Genomic DNA, 24,273 nt, shown 5'->3' on the forward strand with positions numbered 1-24,273 from the left:
GCCCGGCGCGCTCGGCTCCCGGCGCCCTGCTCGGCGCTCCCCGCTCGCGGCCCCGGGGACTCTGCGGCCGCCGATTGGCTCCGCACCCGCCCCTCCCGGCCCCCTCCCCCTCCCCCCCGCCCGGAACCTTAACCCCGTCGTGGCTGCGCCGCGGGCTGCGGGGGTCTCCGCCCCGCGGGCGGGCGAGCGAGCCGGGCGTGGCCGGGTCCCAGTCTGGGTCGGCGGCCCAGGCGGGCCTCCGGGTGTCCTCAGAGCTCGGGGCAGGGAGTGGGGGTGGGGAGCGGTACGGAGAACTTCTCCAGGCTAGGGGGACAGGTTTTAGGAGCAGGAAGGTGGAGGGGCGCTGGCAGGAGGAGGCGGCAAACGCGAGAGGAAGATTTCGTTTATGATCCTGCAAGGGGTTGTCTCATAGAGCAAAGAAGGGAAGGGGATTTAGGCATGCAGCAGGAGGGATGAAGGCTAGACAAGGAGAGGGACTTTCCCTTGAGAAGAAAACAGTAGAGCGAAGGGGAAAACTCGGAGGGGAGGTGTGAGGGCTGGGCGCGGGTCTTCTGTTCACTCGGCCGGCAGGCAGGGGGGAACTGAGGCCTTACAGGGTCTCCAGAGGCCAGAGCCTCTCTATTGAAGTACCGATGGGAGTGGGTGGAGGGCTCAGGGAGAGAGGACCATCTGGGACTCAGCAGAAGGAGTGTTGGGGGTGGGGAGCTGATGATGCTTGTGAAATAGATTTCTCTTTCTGCTTGCTAAACTACGGGGCTGGGAAAGCAGGGGAAAGGCCTGCAAGGGGAGAATGCTGGGGGATGGAACGGAAACTCCTGGTGGGTTGGCTCGTTTACAGTTGGGGTTGATTTCCAGTTCCACTACTGGCGGGATAATGAAAGTGATCTGCTGTAACTGAAGGGATGGAGGTTAGACTAAGTGAAGAACTTACCACCTTGGTGTAGGACCAGATGTCAATCAGGACCAGTGAGTGAGGCAGATAGGATATTCATAAGAGCTGTTGGGCACCATGCCAGGGCCTGGGGGCCATCGCATAGAGGGGGAAAGAGGTGCCATGGACCTGGGGAGGGGCAGGGCTAATGAACCACCGGGGGTGGGGGTGGGGAGGAGAAGAAGTAGGGAGGAGAAGGGACAGGGAGTTCTGGGGGAGGGGCTGGGCCAGGGCCAGGGCCAGAGATCTGTTTCTTTAGCCTTAAGCCCAGCAACTGCAAGTTCCATACAGATTAATGCCTGGTTCTCTGGGGTCCCTATGATCACTCTTTCCTCTAAGGGGTCAGCCTCAACTCTTAGTTGCCTCCTCTCCTGGGCAGCCCTTCCCTGACCTGGATTTCACACCACCCCTTCCCCTTTTACCTCCCAAAATAACCTCCCCTCTCCCCCCCTCCCCCCCCCCCAGCCATATCTTTTTACACATGCCAGGCTCAGCTCAGTTTTCTCAGGACAACACTGGGGTATAGGGACCCAGTGGGCCAGGCAGACCTCCATTTGCATGCTAACTGACCCCATTTTATTGTCACTAGACTCTAGGAATGACCCCCTACACTCAGCATGCACTTGTGGGGGGGGGCTTTTCATTCTTTTAAAAAACATTTTTCCAGTTTTATTGAAAAGTAATTGACATGCATCACTGTATAAATTTAAGGCATACAGTATGATGATTTGATTTACATATATTGTGAAATGATGACCACAATAGGGTCAGCTAACATCCATCTTCTCATATAGATACAAAAAAAAAAAAAAAAGAAAGAAAGAAAGAAAAAGAAAAAAAGGGGAAAAACATGCTCCTTGTGATAAGAACTCAGGATTTACTCTGTTAACAACTTCCCTATATAGCTATACAGCTATAGTCATCATGTTGTACGTTCCATCCCTTATTTATTTACTTATTTGAAATTTTGTTTAATGTTTATTTATTTTGGGGAAAGAGAGAGGGAGAGCATGAGCAGGGGAGGGGCAGAGAGAGAGGGAGACACAGAATCTGAAGCAGGCTCCAGGCTCTGAGCTCTCAGCACAGAGCCCGATGCGGAGCTTGAACCCACAAACCGTGAGATCATGACCTGAGCTGAAGTCTGATATTTAACCAACTGAGCACTTATTTATCTGAAATCTGGAGGTTCGACCTTTTGACTACCTTCCTCCACTCCCCCTCCCCCTGTCTTCTGCTTCTGATAACCACCAATCTTATCTCCTTTTCTCTGAGTTCAATTATTTTTTAAGATTCCACATATAAGTGAGGTCATACAGTATTTGTCTTTGATTTATTTCACTTAGCATAATGCTCTCAAGGTCTATCCATGTTGTCACAAATGGCAGAATTTCCTCATTTTTTTTTATGGCTGAAAAATATTCCATTATATCTATAAATCTATATCTATATCTAATCTATGTCTATATCTATCTATATCTATCTCACAAGGTTATCCCTTCATCCATCTGTGGTTGTGTGTCTTCCTATTGTAAATAATGCTGCCATGAACGTGGGGGTGCAGATATCTTTTTGCCTTTAGCCTCTCTTTGACGTAGCAAGGCCAACCAGGAAAACAACTGATTGTATTTCCCAGCCCCTCCCCTGAAACTACCCCCATGCCCCCAACCAGAGTGACTGGGGAGGGAGGGGATAAGAAGACACTGAAGCCAAGAGAATAAAGGTGGGGTGGGGAACGCAGGACCCATTAGCAGGCAGGCACTTTGATTTCCTCCTCACTCACTCACCTCCTAACCACGCATACCCAGAGCAGAGTCCAGAGTATCCTCTACATAGGTGACTGGCACATCCCTTACCCCATTCCACTGGGACTCTGGAACTTGAAGCCAGGATTCTCACATTCCTGGATCTCTGGAGCCCCAGAATCCCCTCACTGAGCTTCAGTTTCCTCATTTGTAAAATGGGAGAAGAGTCTCCACCTGATAGGGTATCATCTGAGGTAAGATACTGGCATGTAGAAGACCCTCGATGAACCCATGGCTGCTGTCGTTACTGTCTTGTTATCTCCTAGCAGACAGCAGAGTTTGGGGAGACATCCCTCCAGGGTTTCATCAGGAGAACCTCTACCCTACCCCAGTCATCCAATTTGCCTGGGCCTCTTTCCCTTGTATCCCTCAGACTTTGGTCTGGCCATGGAAATTCCTCCCCAAGTCCTACACCCACCCTTCATGTTGCTTCCTCAAGCTCCAGAGTCTCCGAACCCATGGTCCGAAAGCTACAGGTAGGGAGAGGGGCCCCGATTGCTCAGGCCTTGGGGAGATGCCCCATGAGGGGCTGTGTGGGAAGAAGGGTCCCGAGAGCAGCCGGTGCTGGGGTGGAGGCAGAGGAGGAGAGAGCCGGGAGAGGGAGGAGACAGCTCCGGGCTTGGCTTTTCCAGGAGGAGGCTGGGTGCGGGTGGGCGAAGCGTTTCTGGGTAGTGGGGAGGTGGAGTGTGACTGGCCTCAGCTCCTGGTGCTGGGGTCTCCGCGTGGGCTACAACGGGTCCGTCCGTGTGTCCTGTTTGGACCTTTATTCATGCCAGAGCTGGGTGAGTGGCTGTGTCTGATGGGCTTGTGGGTGGAAGAAGGCACGGGTTGCTCACACACGGGGCTGGGGAGTTGCGGAGGGCCTGCCATCCGCTCTTGGAACCCTCTAGAATAAGAGGTGGAGCCTGCGCTGCCCCAGACCTTCCCCAGTTCGCTTGTGTCTGTGCGAGCGTGCTCGTTTGTACGAGCGAGCGTTCCCATCCCCGCTGCAGTCACAGCCCGGCTGGAGGAGCGGCCGCTGTTCTGCGCAGTGCCCTTCTGGGTCCATGAAATATTTAAGGCTACAGGGATGTGACTTGGTGATGCAGTCACTTAGCCTTAGCTCCCACCCGCCCTGCTCTGAGAGCTGGACTCTGGGTTGATGGGGCTGCTCTTTTCGCTCTCAGCACGGTCTTCTCTTATTTATCTGTCCTCCTTACCCCCACTCAGCTTCTCAGGCATTGATTCACGACTCCTCACAACTGACCAGGAGGGAGGCATATGTTAGGATCTTTATTTTACTTTTCATGGACGGGGCCGTGGAGCAAACTGATGCTGGGATGGGCCGCTTGGGTTGGCGTTTGGGAGGTTAGAGGTCAATTCTTCCCTCTGCTGCCAACTCTCTGGGCCACTGTGGGGCAATCGCTACCTCCCTACCCCCGAACACACAGTGGCCTTTGTTTCCTCACCTGTAAATGAGGGGAGCAGGTGACTACGTGGGTTTCTCCCCATTCTAATATTTTGTCATTTGGGGTTAGGGGTGCTCTAGCCACATATTGGGAAGTCTCAGATCCAGGGTTGGGACCCAGAGGTAGGGACCTCACCTCTATCTTTGCATGTCTCCCTGCCTGGCCAATGTGGCAGGGGTTAAACCCCTGCCTGTTGGATACATAATGCATGCATACTTTTTTTTTTTTTTAAACATTTATTACTGAGAGACAGAGACAGAGCGTGAGCAGGGGAGGGGCAGAGAGAGGAGGAGACACAGAATCCAAAGCAGGCTCCAGGCTCTGAGCTGTCAGCACAGAGCCCGATGCGGGGCTTGAACTCATAAACTGCGAGATCATGACCTGAGCTGAAGTTGGACGCTTAACCGACGGAGCCACCCAGGCACCCCGCCTGCATGCTTTTTCACACATATAGCTCTGAGGAGGTGAGGCTAGAGACTGATTTATACACCAAAGGAGCAACGACCCCATCCAAGTGGTCCCCCTGGGAAGCCATATGTTCATACCGATTTGCTGTAGTTTCTCAAACATTTCTGGAAACTTTTGGAATCATCTGAGATCTTGTGACATATGCTCTGAAAATCCTCACGGTAGAGTGAATCTTTGTCCTTTGGAGTGGCTTTGCTCTTCTGGAAACACCTGAGAGTCTTCAGGGGTCATGCATTGTGAAGAAGGAGGGAAGCCAGGTGGGGAGAAGAACTTGATCTGGAACTGAGGTGCGGGTACCCCAGAGTGAGGCTGCATGTCCCTTGCAGCTCTGACACCCATCTAGAAGGCCTCTCTGCAAGAGAAGTTTCCAGAGCTTCTTGTGAGCCCCAGCAGCACCAATGGCGGGGATGTGTGGCGTCTAGGGGGATGACTTGGAAGGCCCAGCCTCCCTCCACTGTGTACGTCCTGGTTTGCCTGTGAAAAAGCCCATCGTTGCAACTCTGCCAGGCGTGGGTACACCCCCTGCAGCTGGCGCTCTCGGGAATGGGGCCAAAGCTGATGATTCAAACACAGGGGCTGCTCATTTCCAAAGTGCTTTGCGTCTTCTTGAACCACAAACTGGTAGAAGTGGAAGAGACATGAAGATCAATCCACTCCCCCCTTCAAACTAGAGAGGGGAAACTGAGGCCAAGAGAGAGGAAGCAGCTCTCCCCAACTAGAATCCATGCCAGTGCTTTTCCCGATAAGCCAGGTTTGGCAGCTTTTGCGGGGCAATGGCTGAACCTGGAACAGTGGCGTGGACCAGATGACCTCTTGAGAGGCACTTTAACCCTCTGATCATCACCAGCTCAGAAGAACCTGTCCTTAGCTGGCCCCTCCTACTCCAACTCTGACAGGTTGGATTCATTCTTCCAACCAGTATTTATTGGGTGCCAGGCATTATGCTAAGTGCCGGGGATACAGTGGAGCACAAAACAGATAGTCTCTGGGCATCTTACAGCCTAGGAGGGGTCCGGGCGGTGGTGGGCTGACCAAGCAATTATAAATGATGACTACTACAAAGGGGGAAGTCCAAAGAATGAGATGCATCCAGAAAGGAGGAAGGTCAACGTAACCTCTGACTGCTTAGACCCCTCCCCCCACCCCACCCCCCAACTCTGTCCCATAGGAGCTCCTTCCCGCATGGGGGTTAAACACCCAGCCTCTGGAGCACTCTGCCTGGGTTCAAGTTATGCCACTTAGTAGCTCTGTGGTCTTGGGCAAATTGTATAACCTCTCTGAGCCTCAGTTTTCCCACCTGTAAATAACAGGTATCCCTACTGTTACAGAGAGGGGTGGGATGAGGTGAGGTCCATAACATGCCTGGCTCAGTGCCTAGTACCCGTTAGGCACTCGAGAAATGGGCGTGAGTGATTAGGAGTCCATCTTAGCAAATGTTTTCTCCTTTGACTCTGGAAAAAGCAGGGGGTGAAGAAATGGGGATTTCAGAGCTTTCAGAACTAGGGTTTGGGCATCTGTAGGACATCCCTTGCCCCTTTTCAGCCAGAGCCTGCTCCTCCCCACCTCTGTCTGATCAGCTGTTCTTGATGTCCAGCTGTGTTCTCATCAGCATGGATGGCCTGCTAATTAACACCCGTCCTGTTAATGATTACATCTAATGACTTTGACTTGGGCATGAGACGGAAAATTCCCCAGCCACGGGACTGGATGAGGGTACGTTACCAAGGTAGGAGGGAATGGCCCCCTGGGCTCTGGCCATGTTGTTGATGGTAGGCAGCTGGGGGAGGGGAGCAGATTGCCTGGGTTTTCTCTCTGGGCTGCTCAGCCGGGGGAATGTGGATGGTGGGGGTCATTTGAAAGTTATGGCCAACCGTCCTTCCCCACTCCTCCCAGGCTTGGCAGAGTGCACCAGGCCCCGGCCCAAGCCTTGGCATTCCTCTTGCCACGGGTTGGTGGTTGATTGCTCCTGCAGCCAGGCAAGGCTCGAGATGGTGTATTGGTTTCTCAGGGCTCCTGTAACAAAGTGCCACCAACCGGGTGACGGTGACTCAAAGCAGCAGGAACTTCTTCTGTCACGGTTCTGGTGGCTAGGCGTGTGAAATCAAGGTGTCAGCAGGGCTGTGCTCCCTCTGAAGGCTCTAAGGCAGAATCCTTCCCTGCATCTCTCAGCTTCTGATGGCCCCAGGTGCTCCTTGGTTTGTGGCATCGTTACTCCATTGTTTACATGGCCTTCTTTCCGCTTGTGTCTCTGTGTCCTCTCCTCTTCTTATGAAGACTTCAGTCATGGGGAGCCTGGGTGGCTCAGTCTGTTAAGCTTCTGACTTTGGCTCAGGTCATGATCTTGCAGTTCATGGGTTCGAGCCCCGTGTCGGGCTCTGTGCTGACGGCTCGGAGCCTGGAGCCTGCTTCAGATTCTGTGTCTCCCTCTCTGTCTCTCCTCTGCTCGTGCTCTGTTTTTCTCTCAAAATAAATAAGTAAACATTAAAAAATAAAGACTTCGGTCACTGGATTTGGGATCCTCCCCTAAATCCACGATAATTTCATCTCAAGATCCTTAATTAATTACATACATCTGTAAAGACTCTAGTTCCAAATAAGGTCACAGCTGAGGTTCTAGGTGTACCTGAATTTTTTGGAGACACTACGTGCCCCACTACAGATGGTGCCTGGCAGGGCAGAGAGGTGATGCTGACCCTGTGGCCCGTGCTGGGGCTGGCACCTGCCTCTCCTCCCCAAGTAGAGGAAGTTCTCAGGAACTCTGGGAGGGGCTGACTCGGGTCTCAAAAGGCCTAGAAAGGGAGGCGACTAGTGGAAAGTGGTGAAGGGATGGGAGTAGGGATGTTCTAGATTGGAGAAAAGAAGGCTGAGAAGACTTTGAAGGGAAAATCCTGGGTCCCTGTAATTTAGTCCTATCGGAGGGGAGAGTGTAACCCATGTTATACTGTATATATGTTATCTATATACATACTATGGCATGTATTGTATACTGTATGTTATATTTTATATTATGTGGCAACCGCCACTTGTCGTGTAATAAGAAAATAAAGTTGCAGTTTGATTTCCCCGGTGAGTTTGATTCATGACATTATCCTTTATGCTTCATTGGGATGCTGGACAGGGGCATTTTTTTCCCTTGCTCTAAGGAAAGACTCTTAACTATTTTGCTTATTCTCACGTAAGAGACAGGCATGGAGCGTTGATCAGAAACTAGAACAACCAGGCGAGTGCATGAATCAAAACTTGGCGCTATTTAATGTCATTCTTGTGCCGCCTGTTGGGCCCTGCTTCAGTTGCCGGGGAAAGGAGAGGGTGACTGGCTTCTGTCTGTCATGTTCTCCCTCCTCCCCTGCCCCCCAGGCCTGCCCTTCGCCCGCTCTCACCGGTTGCCTTTTCAGAGTGAGGTGCGGTGGGGAGAGGTGGGGGGGTGTGGAGCAGACAGGAAGGGGCAGGTGAGATTTCACTCGGTGATACTCCTCTTCCATCAGCCGGTGGTATCCTTGCCCCTTTCTCTCTGATCTCTGGTGACTGTTCTCTCGTGGGCCCTTTCCTGGCTTCTCAGAGCTTTGCTGTCAGCCCCATTCCCCTGTGTTCCCTGACTCCAGGAATTTGAGGCTCCTTCTTCAGCCGTTGGGGTCCTTGTGTCCCTCGAGGTAGTCCTACCGGACAGCGCCCAAGATGGATGCGTGGGGATATGCTTGTTTCTCTCCCAGGACCCAGAGCGAATTCTTCTTTGCCAGGCAAACTAGGTCAGGGCCTTCTAGAGGACCAGCTCCGTCAGTCTGCCCACGTGGCGGTTCCTTGGTCCTTCCTTCTCCTTCTAAACTTCTGGGTGGCATCCAGGCCCCAGGACACTCTGCCCTTACCTCAAGGGGCCACATACTCAGCTTTTGGGGTAACCTCTGTAAGCACCCACTGGGTTTGCTGTGAGGTGGGTAGGCCCTATCTCCTTCCCTGGGAGAGGGGAGATGGGGCTCACAGCAAAGCTTTATCCAAACATTGCCTCCTAATAAAATCCTCCCTTCCCTCTGTACTATGAGATTAAAAAAATTTTTTTTAATTTATTTTTGAGAGAGAGAGAGACGGAGCACAGGCAGGGGAGGGGCAGGGAGAGAGGGAGGCACAGAATCCGAAGCAGTCTCCAGGTTCTGAGCTGTCAGCACAGAGCCTGATGTGGGGCTTGAACTCACGAGATGTGAGATCATGACCTGAACTGAAGTCAGACACTCAACTGACTGAGCCACCCAGGCGCCCCTTGTACTATGAGATTAAAAAAAAAATATCCTTGGTCTGGCCGAGGTGGTCAGAAACTAGTTCTTAAAAATTTCCTTTGAAATTTGTCATATGATGAGTTGGTACTTCACTTTAAAATCTCACCTGTTGGAGGCACCTGGGTGGCTCAGTCGGTTAAGTGTCCGACTTTGGCTCAGGTCACGATCTCACGGTTCATGAGCTTGAGCCCCACATCGGGCTCTGTGCTGACAGCTCAGAGCTTGGAACCCGCTTCAGATTCTGTGTCTCCTTCTTTCTCTGCCCCTCCTGCACTAGCACTCTCTCTCTCTCTCTCTTAAAAATAAATAAACATTAAACATTTTTTAAAAAACCCTCATCTATTGTATCTTGGCACCTACTTGAACTTCTAATTTTAATATCTTGTTACAAAAGCACCTGGGACAGTTAAGATTGTGCCAGCAGAGGGGGGCATCATGTTCTAAATCCATACTGGCAACTTCTCTGCCTCAGGGAAGGGGAGGACACCAAACAAATGGCCAGAGGCCGAAGGGCCACCAGAGGGCAGCAGATCCTGTTTCAAACTCTTGTCTTTCATTGTACTCCTTGGAATAGTTTCTCATTGTTCCCAGAGACCAGGTAGAGCCCAGGTGGTGGGCCATACGGAGGGGCTCAGTTCTCCTGGTGTCTCCACTGGTTCCCCCATGGTGACCCTACTTTCTGAATTTCTGCAGTCTGACCACTGTTCTTCTGTTTGAAGCATCAAAAATGTCAGTCTAGGGGCGCCTGGGTGGCGCAGTCGGTTAAGTGTCCGACTTCAGCCAGGTCACGATCTCGCGGTCCATGAGTTCGAGCCCCGCGTCAGGCTCTGGGCTGATGGCTCAGAGCCTGGAGCCTGTTTCCGATTCTGTGTCTCCCTCTCTCTCTGCCCCTCCCCCGTTCATGCTCTGTCTCTCTCTGTCCCAAAAATAAATAAAAAACGTTGAAAAAAAAATTAAAAAAAAAAATGTCAGTCTACACTGAGCAGTAACAGCCACTAAACACCTATGTCATAATGCGCCTGGAGATAAAGCCATACCCTCTGCCTTGGAGAAGCCCGACCAGGGAGGGAGAACGGCGACCAGACACGACGAGCTGCAAAATGGCAACTGTTGTTGTAGAGACAGAAATAAGGGTCTTGTAACTGAACACACAGAACCACGGAGCGGGTTGGCGGTTGCCAGGGACAGGGGTGGGGGAAACGGGTCAAAGGTGGTCACAGGTGCAAACTTTCAGTTATGAAGGATGAAAAAGTTCTGGGGATGTCATGTACGGCATGGTGACGACAGTTAACAATACTGTATTGCATATTTGAAAGCAGCTAAGAGGGTAGATCTTAAGAGTTTTTACATACACACACACTCACACTTGTAGCTGTGAGGTCATGGGTGTGCTAACTGGCCGAGCTATGGGAATCACTTCCCAGTACTTACTTATATCAAGCCATCACATTGTACGCCTTGTATGTCAATTACGTCTCAATAAAGCTGGGGAGGTGGGTGGGAGAGAAATAAGGGCTTTGGGAGCACTGAGATCGGAGCACGGGCTGCAGAAGGCTTCTCTGAGGAGGGGAATTGGGGTCAGGTTTTGTTTTTTTTTAAGGATGAATAGGAATTTGGGGAAGAAGAGGTGAGGAATAGGGGGAGGTAGACTGACAAATCCCGGGAGACAAGGGAGCAGACAGGTGACAAGGGAGGTGGAGGACAAGAGCTTCCTTTCCCATTCCCAGGAGGCGGGTCTAAGGCTGGATGGCTGCAGGATTTTATTAAAAACCGAGGTGGAGGTGCAGAGAAAAGCAGGATGGGTGCTTTGAGCTTCTCAGAGAAATGCTACTTGAATACTTGAAGGAATTCATGTGGCTTAGCCGGGCTTAAAGAAGACTCAGGGGTGGGGTGATTTTGGCATAACAGGGGAGCTGAGGGCATGGGCTTTGGATGGAGTGGATGTTGGAACGGATCCTGGTTCTTCCAATACCCGGCGGGGGGGGGGGGGCCTGGACTGACTGCCTTACTTCTCAAGCTTATTTCCTAATCCGTGGAATGGGAATAGTGATTCCTATATGGTAGGGCATTGCGAGTCTTGATGGAGATAATAAACATAAAATGCTTAGCACGGTGCCTGGTAAGCTTGGTTAAATGGCAGCATTTATTATTGGAGTGACAATTACCTTTAGATGTCACATGGAAGCACCCAACTTACTCGTGCTGTTCTGCCAGGGCTGAGGCAGCCATGCCAGTGAGAGGGAGAGAGACCTGGCCTGGCTGGGAGGAAGGATGCTCTTACAGTCGGAGGCACCCAGGCCTAGAAGAGGCTGCACTGTGTGTGAGGAGACATGTGTTACTGGACGTACGCAAGAGGCTGTCTGGGACAGGTCTGGGACCTGTTTCGGTTCTATTTCAATCCTTTGAGATCCTGGGTTGCTCTGAAACTGTGCAGGGGAGTCTACGAATAGAAGATTCCGTGATTCACCTTGAAGGAGAAGGGCCCCGGGGACAGGGGAGACGGAGCTGGCGGTGGAGAGAATCAGTGCCTCTTCTGAGCTAGGGCCAGTTTACCCAAGGCCTTAGCTATCTTGTCTCCTCAGGTGAGGGGAGGGCATGTGGGAGGCTCTGTGGAGGCGGTCCCAACCCTCATCCTGAGTCCCTGTGATGGGACTCCATTTTCTGTGCGGGAAGGTTGGGAGTGGTGGGGAATATTCTTTTTTAAGACCCCTTCCTTCACTTCCAATAAGAGAGTCCCCATTCTGGGGACCCCCTGTGCATGCCTTGAAAAGCCCTTCCTGAGACAGAATTTCAGGCTTCCTCACGGCAGTGTCTGGACCTCTGGTGCTGTGCCATGTTCTCAGCGAAGGTGGCCTTTTCTTCACCTCTGCATTAATTCTGCAGATCCTGGGGAAGGGAGCCCTGGGCCTTTGAACAAAAGCTTCCCAGGGTCTTTTCTTCCCAACCACTCTGAGGGAGGGAGATCGTTACCTGCCACTACTCCCCTGTGCCCCTTTCCATTAGAGGAGAGGACGTTGCTCCCTTCTTCACAAGGGATGTAGTGAACCTTCGAGTCTCTCTCTGTTCTTTACTTGTTCCTCCGAGGAAAAGAGTAGCTAATTTCATCCCTCCTTCCCTCCTTTCCTCCTTTCCTCCTTCCCTTCTTCCCTCCTTCCTTCCTCCTTCCTCCCTCCCTTCCTTCCTTCTTTCTTTCCTTCCTTCCTTCCTTCCTTCTGCTCATAAATTCAATTTGGATTTGTTTATTGAACTCCCCTTGCCCAGTAATTGCTGTTCACGATACTAGAGAGAAATGATAAATACTAATAATTCGCAAGTTCCCAGGTTTCATAGAGCTTACATTTTTGTGAGGTAGAGAGTATATAAACAGGTAGACAAATGTGTACATAAGATAATTTCAGAATGTGGTGACTGCAGTGAGGCAATAAATAGGGTGAGGGGACTGATGGGAGGGTAGATGGGGGTGGGCACTGAATGGGGTGGCCAGGGAAGCTCTCTCCGAGGAGGTGACCTTTCAGCGTAGTCCTGAAGGATGAAAAGGAGCCAGCTAAGCAAAGAGCAAGAGGAACAAGGTTCTTAGCCAAAGGAACAGCAAGGATGGAAGCCCTGAGTTGGGAAAATGCTCATGTGTCCCAGGACCATGAAGGATGCCACCATGGCCATGAAGTGGTGAGCAGGAGAGTGGAGTGAAATGAATGGGAACTAGACCAGTAAGGGCCTGTAGGCCCTGGTAAGGAGTTTGGATTTTATTCGAAGTGCAATTGGAAAACACCGACGATGGGGCCCCTGGGTGGTTCAGTTGGTTAAAAGCATCCAACTCATGATTTTGGCTCAGTTCATGATTTCACTGTTTGCGAGTTTGAGCTCTGCATGGGGCCCTGTGCTGACAGCGTGGAGCCTGCTTGGGATTCTCTGTCTCTCCCTCTCTCTGCCCCTTCCGTTTGCGTGCACGCATTCTCTCTCAAAATAAACGAACATAAAAAAAAAAGATGAAAAAAAAAGACCACCTGTGAGGTTTTCACGGTGGAAACAATTAATTTTCATGACTAACTGACATGATTTGATATACTTTAAGAATATCGCTTGTCTGGGGTGCCTGGGTGGCTCAGATGGTTAATGTCTGACTCTTGGTTTTGGCTCAGGTCATGATCGTGAGATCAAATCGCAAGACGCGCAGCCTCACTCAGAGCCTGCAGTCTGCTTGGGATTCTGGCTCTCTCTATCTCTCTCTCTGCTCCTCCCCTGATCATGTGCACACTCTCTCCCTTTCTTTCCTTCTCTCTCAAATAAAAATGAAGATAATGATGAAAGAAGATCATTTGTCTTTTGGAGGTTGGTTTGGAAGGGGTAAGGGTGGAGGCAGAGAGGTTAGTCAGGAGGCGTTTGCAGAAGTCTAAGTGACAGATCATTCTGGTGAAACTGGGATGGTGGCATGGGGATGGAGAGAGTGGGATGAAGTCAATATGTATTTTGGAGATAGAGTCTAAGGCCCTGTTGATGCGGGGATTGACGCAAAGGCAAAAGTCAAGATTGAGTCTTAGGTTTTTGATTTGAAGAATTGAGTATATGAGGTTATATGTAATGAGATGGGAAGGTGAGGTGGACAAGTATATGAAGATACTAGTTCAGGTGCAACAACAAGATCTCGATACCCTGGCTTAAGTGGAAGTTAAACATGGGTAATATGGTGGCTTCACAATATTCAAGACTCAGGTTCTTTCTATCTTGTAACTTGTCCTTTTCAAAATGTGGCTTCCATTTAGTGGCCTGTGATGGCAGTGCCAGCTCTCACCTCTTCATCTCATTCCAGTTGGTGGGAAGGGGGGAAAAGAGAAGGGGGAGGATGTAACTCCTTTTCTGTCACTGCCCTCTGTAATTTGCCATCATCATATTGGCTCATATCCTACCGGCGGCAACCAAGTCACATGGCCACATCTAACTGCAAAGAAGCCTGGGAAATGGAGTCATTAACTACGTGGAAAAAGTGGTGACGTAGATCAGGGGTCTGGGTAAGGCCAAAGCGTTGGTACAACTGAACTTCTAGAGGAAAGGAGATGGACGGTCAGGAGGTTGTAGATAAGATGTGATTCTTGGAGATTTTGGAGGTTACTGTGGTAAAGTGTAGGCTGAGGTACAGAGGTCAAGGACTGAGAAGCCAGAGTGTCGGTGAGATCATCTGTGTGAATGAGGAACATCATCAGGAATGTTGACAGGAGCAAGTGAGGGGAAGAAGAGCAGGAGTTGAGGTCATCAGCGGGGGGGGGGGGGGGGGGGGAGGGTTGGGAGGAGGGTGACAGCCTGTGTTCAGAGCTTCCAAGGAGAGGAGGTTTTGAAATTGGAAGGAGGAGCAGAGCTATAGAAGCAGCAGTGGGAAACCGGGAGGCCTTCCCTTCCCACATTCTAGCTCTGAGGTAATTGGCAGTGAGAGGGAGAGAAGCCTCCTCTTGAGAGCCTTGTAGGGGCTGTGGGACTCTCAGGAAATCTTAAAAATTTAAGACTAGTCAATTGAGAGAACACTCAATTGTTCTATCAACATTGGCACTACCAAGGAGTTTGCTGATCACATGCCAGGAGTTCCTGAAGTCACAGTAGAAGGGTCTGGGAGAGAGGCCGGGCAGAGAATTGGGTTGGGTTAGGGAGATGGGAGTCTGGATAACTGGGTCTTGGAGGCTTTGGCTTGACTTTGGCCATGACTGAGGAAAACAGAACAAGAGGGAATCCCCAGGAGGGATTCGGTTACCCACCTTCCTCTGAGAGCAATTGGAACAGGGTATAGATTTTAGTACCTCCCTGGATGGTTTGGGACCCCTGACAACTGATTCCTGTGGTACCAAGGCCTAAGTGGGTGTGAGTGGTGGCTGATCCCATGGGAGTGTTAGCAAAATCATGGCCCCCAAGATACCCATATCCCAATCCGTAGAATCTGTACTATGTTAGCTTTCATGGCAAAGGGGAAATAAGGTTTGGGATGGAATTAAGGTTGCTAGTCAGCTGGCTTGAAAATAGTGAGGTTATTCCAGATTATCTGGATGGGTCCAGTGTAAGCACAAGGAACCTTAAATGTGGGGAGGGATTCAGGAGAGAGAACCAGATGGGTGGCAAAGCGAGAAGAGCTTGGCTGGCTGTGGCTGGCTCCGAAGATGGGAGGATGGGACTGAAAGCCAGGGAATGTGGGCGGCCTCTGGAAGTTGGAATGAGCACTGACAGGGTTTCTCCCCTGAGCCTCCAGAAAAGAATGTAGCCCTGCTGACACCTTGATTTCAGCCTCGTGAGACCCATCTTAGACTTCTGTCCTCCAGAACTACAAGATCACACAGCTCTGTTGTTTTGAGTCAGTACATTTGTGGTAATTTGTACTTAGACACTGTACTTAGGAAACTAATACAAGATGAAAGGATCTCCTCATGCAGGCAAGTGCTCCCTCCTGCAGTGTGGGGGTGCCGTGGCAGCCGGGGAGACAGAACATTCATGGGACAGGTTTCACCAGGGAGAGCGGTCCATGCGTTAACAGGAATGTTCCTGAATAGCGTTGCTTCTTTCTCTGCTGCCCTCTCATGATGCAAACACACACGTTTGGACAAGGCTTCCCTTCTCCTTCTCTCCCTTGGGGTATGTCTGCTGTTTCCCCATCTGCTTACTGGCTCAGGTAGGGAGGAAGTAGAGGAGGCCCCGCTTGGACTTGTGTCTTGACCGCGTTCTTTAGTTCAGCTTGTCAGAGAGGTCAGAGTACCGTGGGTTGTCTGGCACTTGTCTGGCCATTAATAAAAGTGATGCTTTGTTCTCCTTTCTGCCCCCTGTTCTGGGAGCACCTTCTCCATGGGCCTGATTCAGAGGGATGGAGGGTTGACAGGCTGTTGGGCCACCCTGGAGCCTTGACAGTAAAATCAGGGACTGGCCTAGGGGGACGCCAGCACGGTGGATTTTTTTTTTTTTAATTTTTTTTTTTAACGTTTATTTATTTTTGAGACAGAGAGAGACACAGCATGAACGGGGGAGGGGCAGAGAGAGAGGGAGACACAGAATCGGAAGCAGGCTCCAGGCTCTGAGCCATCAGCCCAGAGCCTGACGCGGGGCTTGAACTCACGGACCGCAAGATCGTGACATGAGCTGAAGTCGGACGCTTAACCGACTGCGCCACCCAGGCGCCCCAGCACGGTGGATTTTAACAGGCAAAGGCTTTGAAGTTAACTTTGACCTGCAGCTTTATGGGTGCAGCTGAAGTGGGAATGAAATTACCCCAATTTCATGTGGGTACAGAGCACAAGATGGTTACATTTTGGCTTCCGATTATTTGTGCTAATCTTTGGTAAGTGGTGCGAGGTTGGCTGTCCCCGATCCTGATTGTCTACTTTGTTTTAAACTACATTTAAGGCCACAGATGGAAGCATGGAAGGATTTTATTTATGGACTGCCCACAGGGTCCTAGAATTATTCCTGCCACACAGCCTCAAGTTGGCTCTGGGTTGTACATTTATTAAGTCAGCCCTGACCTCTGATCTCAGAGGCCTGCTGTGGGATTAACCACATAGGTGTGGTGCACTTTGCACAGATAAAAAGGACCACGACCCCTTATGTGGAGGAAACACCAATGTGGATGAAAAGAATCAATGGAATTATTACAAACCTAAAGGTTGGGTTTGTATCTATTTATCAAGGTGTCTTGAATATTGTGTCTTTAGAAATCAGACTTAGAGAATCAAGGAGATATGGGGAGCATTTGAGATGCAAGTCTTGGTCTTAATAGGGAGAAAAATCAGCAGGAAGAGGAAAGAAAAAAGAAGGAAGTTCTGTTGACTGAGCTGAAGAGAAAGATGAGATTTTCTCAGGAGAAAGGTTGAGTTCTTAGGGGCCTTATTTGAGATATAGCAAAAGAAAAAGGAAAGGTCTCCCTATCGAGTGTTTTTAAGGACTGAACTAGAAAAGAGCAGAGTATTTATTCATTTCTTCTGGGCAAAAGATATGAACAGACACTTTTCAAAAGAAGACATCCAGACGGCTAACAGACACATGAAAAAATGCTCCACATCACTCATCATCAGGGAAATACAGATCAAAACCACAATGAGATACCACCTTACACCAGTCAGAATGGCTAAAATAAACAACTCGGGCAACAACAGAGGTTGATGAGGATGCGGAGAAAGAGGAACCCTTTTTCATTGTTTGTGGGAATGTAAACTGGTGCAGCCACTCTGGAAAACAGTATGGAGGTTCCTCAAAAAACTAAAAATAGAACTACCCTACGACCCAGCAATTGCACTACTAGGTATTTATCCAAGGGATATAGGTGTCATATTTTTGAAGGGGCACATGCACCCCAATGTTTATAGAAGCACTATTGACAATGGCCAAAGTATGGAAAGACAGATGAATGGATAAAGAAGATGTGATATGTATATACAATGGAGTATTACTTGACAATCAAAAAGAATGAAATCTTGCCACTTGAAACTATGTGGATGAAACTAGAGGGTATGATGCTAAGCGAAATTAGTCAGAGAAAGACAAAAATATGACTTCACTCATATGTGGAATTTAAGATACAAAACAGATGAACAGAAGGGAAGGGAAGCAAAAATAATATAAAAACAGGGAGGGGGACAAAACATAAAAGACTCTTAAATATAGAGAACAAACTGAGGGTTGCTGGAGGGGTTGTAGGTGGGGGGCTGGCTAAATGGGTAAGGGGCATTAAGAAAGACACTTGTTGGGATGAGCACTGGGTGTTATATATAGGGGATGAATCACTGGATTCTACTCCTAAAATCGTTATTGCGCTATATGCTAACTAACTTGGATGTAAATTAAAAAATAAAAATAAAGTAAAAAAAAGAGAGGCAAACCAAGAAACAGACTCTTAACTATAGAGAACAAACCGATGGTTACCAGACGGGAGAGGGGTGGGAGGATGGATTAATTAGATGCTGGGGATTAAGGAGGGCACTTGTGATGAACACCGGGTGTGTATGGAAGTGTTGAGTCACTATATTGTACACGTGAAACTAATATTACATTGTGTGTAAAGTCACTGGGATTTAAATAAAAATTTCAAAAAGAAAGACAGAAAGAAATATTCATTTCTGGATCCGAGAGGATGAATGGGGCCGATTTAATAAGGATGCAAAGCCGACCGAGGCCGCTAGAGGGAGCCTGGATGGGGCGAGAAACCAACGTAGAAGGGTTTGCATAGTGTCAGCGAGGAAAGGACCTGCTTAGCGGCGAGCACAGCGACTATTGTTAGGTTAGTTTCAAAGGGACACAGTTATTTAAGAATGAGTGGTGGTGGAGGTATTGCCCATGACCTGAGGGGCAGGCCCAGGAATTTGTGGTCAGGACCTCCCTGCTCCCCGAGCAGTGAGAAGATGAAATACACACCAAGGGGAATTCATGCAGGAAAGAAATATAGATCTAGCCACATCTAAGTTAAATTAGGACTACTGGGAGCATTATTCCAAATTTTTAAATATCACAAGATGACAGAAATGTCTTAAACGCCCGACTTTAAGAGAAGAGATAGTAGCATGCTCCCCACCCTCTAGTGGTAAACTGTCCAAATTCACCTCTCCATGGGACGCGGGAGGCCGCTGTGGCTAAGGGCTGGCCTCCTGTATCTTGAATCCTCATTAAGGGTTCTCCCCACCGCCCCCCCCCCAAAAAAAAACCCCACAAGACTGTTGTGCACTAGATTCCTGTGTGTTGCTTACTCTCCTTTGGGGGAAAAGTAGATGATCCTATGGGTGAGCTCCCCAGAGTAGCTCATCCTGCCCTATCTCTCGTCTGGTCTGTGAATCGGGGGTGAGGTGGGGTAGGGTGGGGTGGGAATGGGGAGATGGGGTCAAAGCTGAAGGCTCCTTTGGCCTGGGGTCTCCTATCCAGTTTTAACCGAGAGCCCTGAGTTTTGGGTTTATAGAACATCTGTCCAGCTGCTAGGAAGCTGGATGCTTTCACCATTATGTAATGACCCTCATGTCATTTTTTTATTGGTCTCAACTGGAGGGTCAGAACAATGAGTCTGGGGCTTTTAATCTCCAAGGCACTTCAATTTTCCTAACCTAATCTTCTCAAGGAACTTCCCCTCCAATTCTTCCCTAAACTCCAGAATCTCTCTCCACCTTCCTCTGTCATTTTGGCAAGAATTTATGCCTCATCTCAAGAATTTATGCCTGGCAAGAATTTACGAGAAAGACCCATAATAGAACTTTCCATCTAGGTTGGGTGATGTTTTTGGTGGAGTTGTGAGTGTGTCTTTGTATTGGAGGGGAGGGTGGATAACTAAGGGCAGTGGGCAGGTGGAAACTTTCTGTACCAGGAAAAAGCGAAGGAAGGAAGGATGGAGATTATTTTATCTGCCCCCAGCTGTGAACACACTTCTAGTTTTTTCTGGGCCAGGGCAGCACCTGGCCTGCGTTGCTGTGGGTGGATCACCCTGTTGATCTTCCAAGTGCATTTTTTTTTTTTTTATGTCCTGGGGGTAGGATAATAGACATCAGAGGTGGCTCCTGCGTTGGAAAAACTCAATCATCCATCTGTCTTTCCTTATTCACACACAGAACACTTCACTTCTGACACTTCTGGTTCCCAGTGCGTGTGAGTTTTCTCCCATCAAGCAATTCTGGTCAACTGGGTGTCCTACAATCCAACTCAGCTCTGACAGTACCTGGAGGTTGCGTTAGCTCCCACAGGGAAAGGGCTCAGTCCCACAAGACTGTCCTCCTTCAGATGCCAATTGCAAGTCTAGGTTGCCACCTGTTCTTCTGACTGATCGGCTATAAATCATATAAACCAGAGCTTCCCATGACCCTTCCCCTGAGTTCAATTAACTTGCTTCGGCTCAGGGAAATGCTTTGTTTACCAGTTTATCAGTTTATTAGAAGATATGATAGAGGATACAGTTGAACAGGCAGACAACGAAATACCCAGGGCAAGGTCCAGGAGGGTCCTGAGGGCAGGTGTTTCTATCCCAGTGGAACTGGGTGATGTCACCCTCCTGGTGTGTGGATGTGTTCACCAACCTGGATGCTCTTAGAACCTCACTGTAGTGGGATTTTATGGGGACTTTATCACATGGGGCATGATCAATCATTGACTCTGTTTCCAGCCCCTTTCCCCTCTCCAGTGAAGTAGGGGTGGGGCTGAAAGTTCCAAGCTTCTAATGATGGCTTGGTCCTTCTGGCGGCCAGCCTCCATCCAGGAGCCTCCAAGAGCACACCGGAGTCACCTCATTAGAACAAAAGATGCTCCTGTCACTCTTATCACTTAGGAACTTACAAGAGTCTTAGGATCCCCATCGCTGGGATGCGTCAAAGTCCAGATACTAGAACAGGGATGATTCTAATGTGCTTATCACTTAGGAAATTACAAGGATTTTGAAGCTTTGTGCCAGGTATGGGGGAACATAGACCAATACATATATTTTCTATTATCTCATAGTTTCCTTCCTGCCATCCTATCTCCCTTTGAATGGGCAATCTTCCTTCCGTTTGTAAGACTGAGAGAGATTTTTATTTTCCCAGTCTCTTCTTTCCCCATTTGGTCCCATATGCCTTTATAGTGAAAACTGCCCAGGGTTGTGTGTGTGTGTGTGTGTGGGGGGGGGGTAATTTGGCACATATTAGGTAGATGAGTGTGACATACAGTAGACACTGGGTGGATGTGTGGTGGTGGGTAAATGGGTAGACCCCATCCACCCTGAGGTGAAGCTGAAGTCTTGGCAAACGGGGATGTAGAGGAAGGAAGGTGGAGAGAAGATGAGAGGGCACAGGATGGGACCCTGGGAGCATAGAGTGCATGGTCAGAAAATGTGCCAGGAAGGAAATGGGGGGCTTGGAGAACCAGTAGAGTGCAGCACATTGGGAGGTCAGTGCGGGGAAACTTTCTAGAAGGGGTAATCGTGTCCAGTTCTGCAGAGACCATGAAGAGAGGAGTAGGGACCAGAAATAGCCACCGGGCTTGGTGCTGTCAGTGATGTTGGGGGGAGCAGTTGCTGGAGGGTGTGAAAATGCAGATTGCAGGGGGTGAGGGGTGCAGGGGGTGAGGGAGCAGGGAGGCAGTGTGGATGAAGAGGAGGGGCAGCTTGAGGGGAGTCAAGACCTCACAGAGGATATTTTGGGACGTGGAGACTTGAACAGGTTGTAAGCTGAGGAGGGGAGGTTTAAAATTAGAGCGATGGGGTAACTCAGGAAGAATCCTAGCGGAGTGGGGGCCTCCGCCTTCCCTCCTGGCCCGACAAAGCCACCACAGAGCCAGACTGGGATGCAACGCTTTAATAAGGGACGTGGGGAGCTGAGAGATGGTGGTCGGGGCAAGGAGGGTTTTGGTGCCGTAGATACCAGCTTTGGCCGGGACTGGGCCTTATTATCATTAGGGCCTTATGACTTCATAGGCATGAGGGAGTAGGTTTCTCAGATAGCTCATGGTTTCTTTTACAGTTTTGTCCAGATTCTTCCCGATTTTATGGCCGAGCTTGGCCAGTTTTCCCTCTGAGGTGGTTGCTGGGGAACATTGGGAGAGAAATGGCAAAGTAAGGTTAGTCCCCTCACGCCTCCCCCACACTCCTCAGTGCTGGCACAATCAGCGGATCCTCCAAATCTCATTTACCTTTCATTCTTGTTCCCCTTCAGCTTCCTTTCTCTTTCCACCCCCAACTTTCTCCCCCAACGTAGTGTCCCGCCACCGCGTTTTTCTGTTTAATGCCTCCCTCCCGGCTTCTTCCCCTTGGCCCTGGCTCCTACCAGTCCTGGGAGTGAGTTCTGTAGTCTCTTCTGACTGAGAGGCAGCATTTCTGATACTGTCCTCCTGGGGGATGGGGTGAAGCAGCTCGGGCCTTTGACGCTTTGGTCTCCTGGTAGATTTGGTCATATCATCCTCTTCAAAAACCAGCTCTTCTCTGGAGATGAGAGATTCCTCAGAAAGGTTTTCAATGGAGACATGGTCCTTTTCACATATCAGCTGAGCAGCTGGGACCAAGGAGATGGAATGAGGGGCAGGGAAAGAGCTCATGGTAAGCAACAGCCAGCCAGCTCTCTGCAGAGAGTGTCAGGGTTGAGCCATTGCTCAGTCAGTGTAGACCAGAATTGAGATCCAATGCCCGCATCCAAATCTATGAGCACCTAAGGGCACACCCCTGATTTTGAATGCCGTTGAATAGGGATTCCATTCTAGCACATTCACCTTCCCGATGAAAAGAGATTAACTATGCAAACACCCGATCCATTGTCTGGTGCATAGGAGGGGTTCAATAAATACTGGCTCTTTTTTTCTGAGTTCTGGGTATTGCTTGAGTCTTCCTTCTCCGATAAATTGGGGGAAGCTAGCCTGAGACTGAATTGTGTTTATGGATAATCTACAAAGCAGGGTCCTGCGATATTCATGACTTTGAGGCGGTGGAGGAGCCTGGGACCGAGGAGCCCCTCCAGCATCCTCCCCTCAGGGTGAGCTGAAACTCCCTACCTGCTAGCATTTGGGTATGAGATATAGTCATCTTCAATGACTACCCAGCATGAAGTGCTGTTCAAATTGTTCCTGGTCCCCAGATCTTGGCCAATTAGTGCAGCAGGAAGGATTAAGGTCCAGCGCCAGGAGGGATGGTCTCTGCTCCATTTCTTCCTCAGGTGGAGAATTCATCATTTACTGGACCATCTTTCACTACCACCAACTCCCTCTAAAGGATGCCAACATGAGACTTACGGGCATTTATAGGTTGAGCCTGCAAGTGGATCTCATCTTCTGGCTCTGAAAAATAAGGGGTTAGAGTTTCCGGAGGTCTTAAGACATTTGACATGTGAGATGCTTGTATGTAGCCACTCCCCACCCAGCATTTCCACCTTCCTTATCCTGTTCTCTGTCTTAGCACTTCTTTTTTTTTTTTTTTTAATTTTTTTAATGTTTATTCATTATTGAGAGATAGAGAGAAACTGAGCATGAGCAGGGGAGGGGCAGAGAGAGGGGGAGACACAGAATCTGAAGCGGGCTCCAGGCTCTGAGCTGTCAGCACAGAGCCCGACGCGGGGCTCGAACTCACCAACTGTGAGATCATGACCTGAGCCGAAGTCGGACGTCCAACCGACTGAGCCACCCAGGCGCCCCTGTCTTAGCACTTCTAACACACTTATATAATTTGTTTAATATGCCAATTATCTGTTTCTTTCTCCTAGAATGACATCTCAATGATGACTGAGGTCTCTGTGTTTTGTTAGTGTATCTCAAGTGCCTGGAGCTGTGTGTCTGGCACAGAGTAGGTGCTCAATAAATAGTCGTTAAATGAATGTGTGTATATGTCTTGCCCTCATTGTTACAGAGGGAGGCAGGGGGGCCCAGAGGAGGTCAGTGGCTTTGGCGTGTCCAGCACCCTCAGAGGCTGGAATCTTATCTGAATCTCTGTTAACCCATAGTCCATCTTGATTTGGGTCCAGTTGGCTCCTCTGGCCCCAGTGCCCAGGATTTCTAGGGTGCAGGATTCCTGGTATCGTGAGTCCTAGTCCCCTGCCTCCACACCTCAACCATCCCGGGTGTGCAATTTGGTTATGCGTTCTCCACACGGTGCATTACAAGGATTAAGGAGGGGTCTTCCTAGTGCTGACGACTCTCCAGGGGACAGCTCAGTGACCTCTGGGGAACAAAGAGGAGTGTAGCAGAAGCCAGACTCACCATTAAGGATGGCGAGAGAGGTGGAGGCTCAGGTGGCCAGCAGCAGGATGGTAAAGAATTTCATGGTGAACCTATAGCCAGATCCGTCTTCCCTGGGGAGTCTGTTGAGTGTTGCAGAGGCAGTAGTCTGGCAGAGGCTTTAGGCTTTATTTATCTTGGGGTGGGAAAGGGCTCTGGGGAACCTGGTTCTGGATTGGATCTGGGGGCATTCCAGGTTTCCCCTCCCAAGTCCCCTTTTCTGAATACATTTGTTTTTAGGAAATGGAGCTTCTGGGAAACCAGTTAACAGGAAAGTAAGGCCCCCAGCATTTCCCTGGTGTGGGCCATGCCAAAGGTGTGTCAGCCCCAGGCTCCACCTCCGGAAGTCCTTGGAATAACTAAGTGGGTGTGAGTTTCTCTCCTTCATGGTACTCATTATTGGTGTAATTTTATTTTTATTTGTGTGATCAGTTAATATCTCTCTGCCCCAGGAGGACAGAACTTCCGTGATGGGTGGTGGAACTATGTTTTGTTTGCCACTGTTTTCCCAGAACCTAGAAGGAGTTGGTACATAGTAGGCACCCAGAATATATCATGAGGGTGAATGAATAAAGGCAGGTAGGCTGCAGATAAAACTCTGTCAGTTCAGGAATGAAGGAGCGCGGCCGTTATAGGAATTCTGATTACATGCCGGGTACTGTGCAGAGTTTGTTCATATGGGATATTTTACTTAA

At 49.6% G+C, this 24,273-nt stretch overlaps 1 protein-coding gene across 1 annotated transcript; it reads right to left on the reverse strand.

The window, feature by feature from the left end:
* Positions 1–21,274: 21,274 nt before the first annotated feature.
* Positions 21,275–23,624, reverse strand: LOC115517932 (glycosylation-dependent cell adhesion molecule 1-like). The gene is given in 4 exon segments (XM_030321039.1): positions 21,275–21,405; positions 21,646–21,870; positions 22,601–22,645; positions 23,561–23,624. Coding segments are annotated over 4 exon segments (465 nt in total).
* Positions 23,625–24,273: the final 649 nt, after the last annotated feature.

Source organism: Lynx canadensis, chromosome B4 (assembly GCF_007474595.2).
Source record: "Lynx canadensis isolate LIC74 chromosome B4, mLynCan4.pri.v2, whole genome shotgun sequence".
Taxonomy (NCBI): Eukaryota; Metazoa; Chordata; class Mammalia; order Carnivora; family Felidae; genus Lynx; species Lynx canadensis.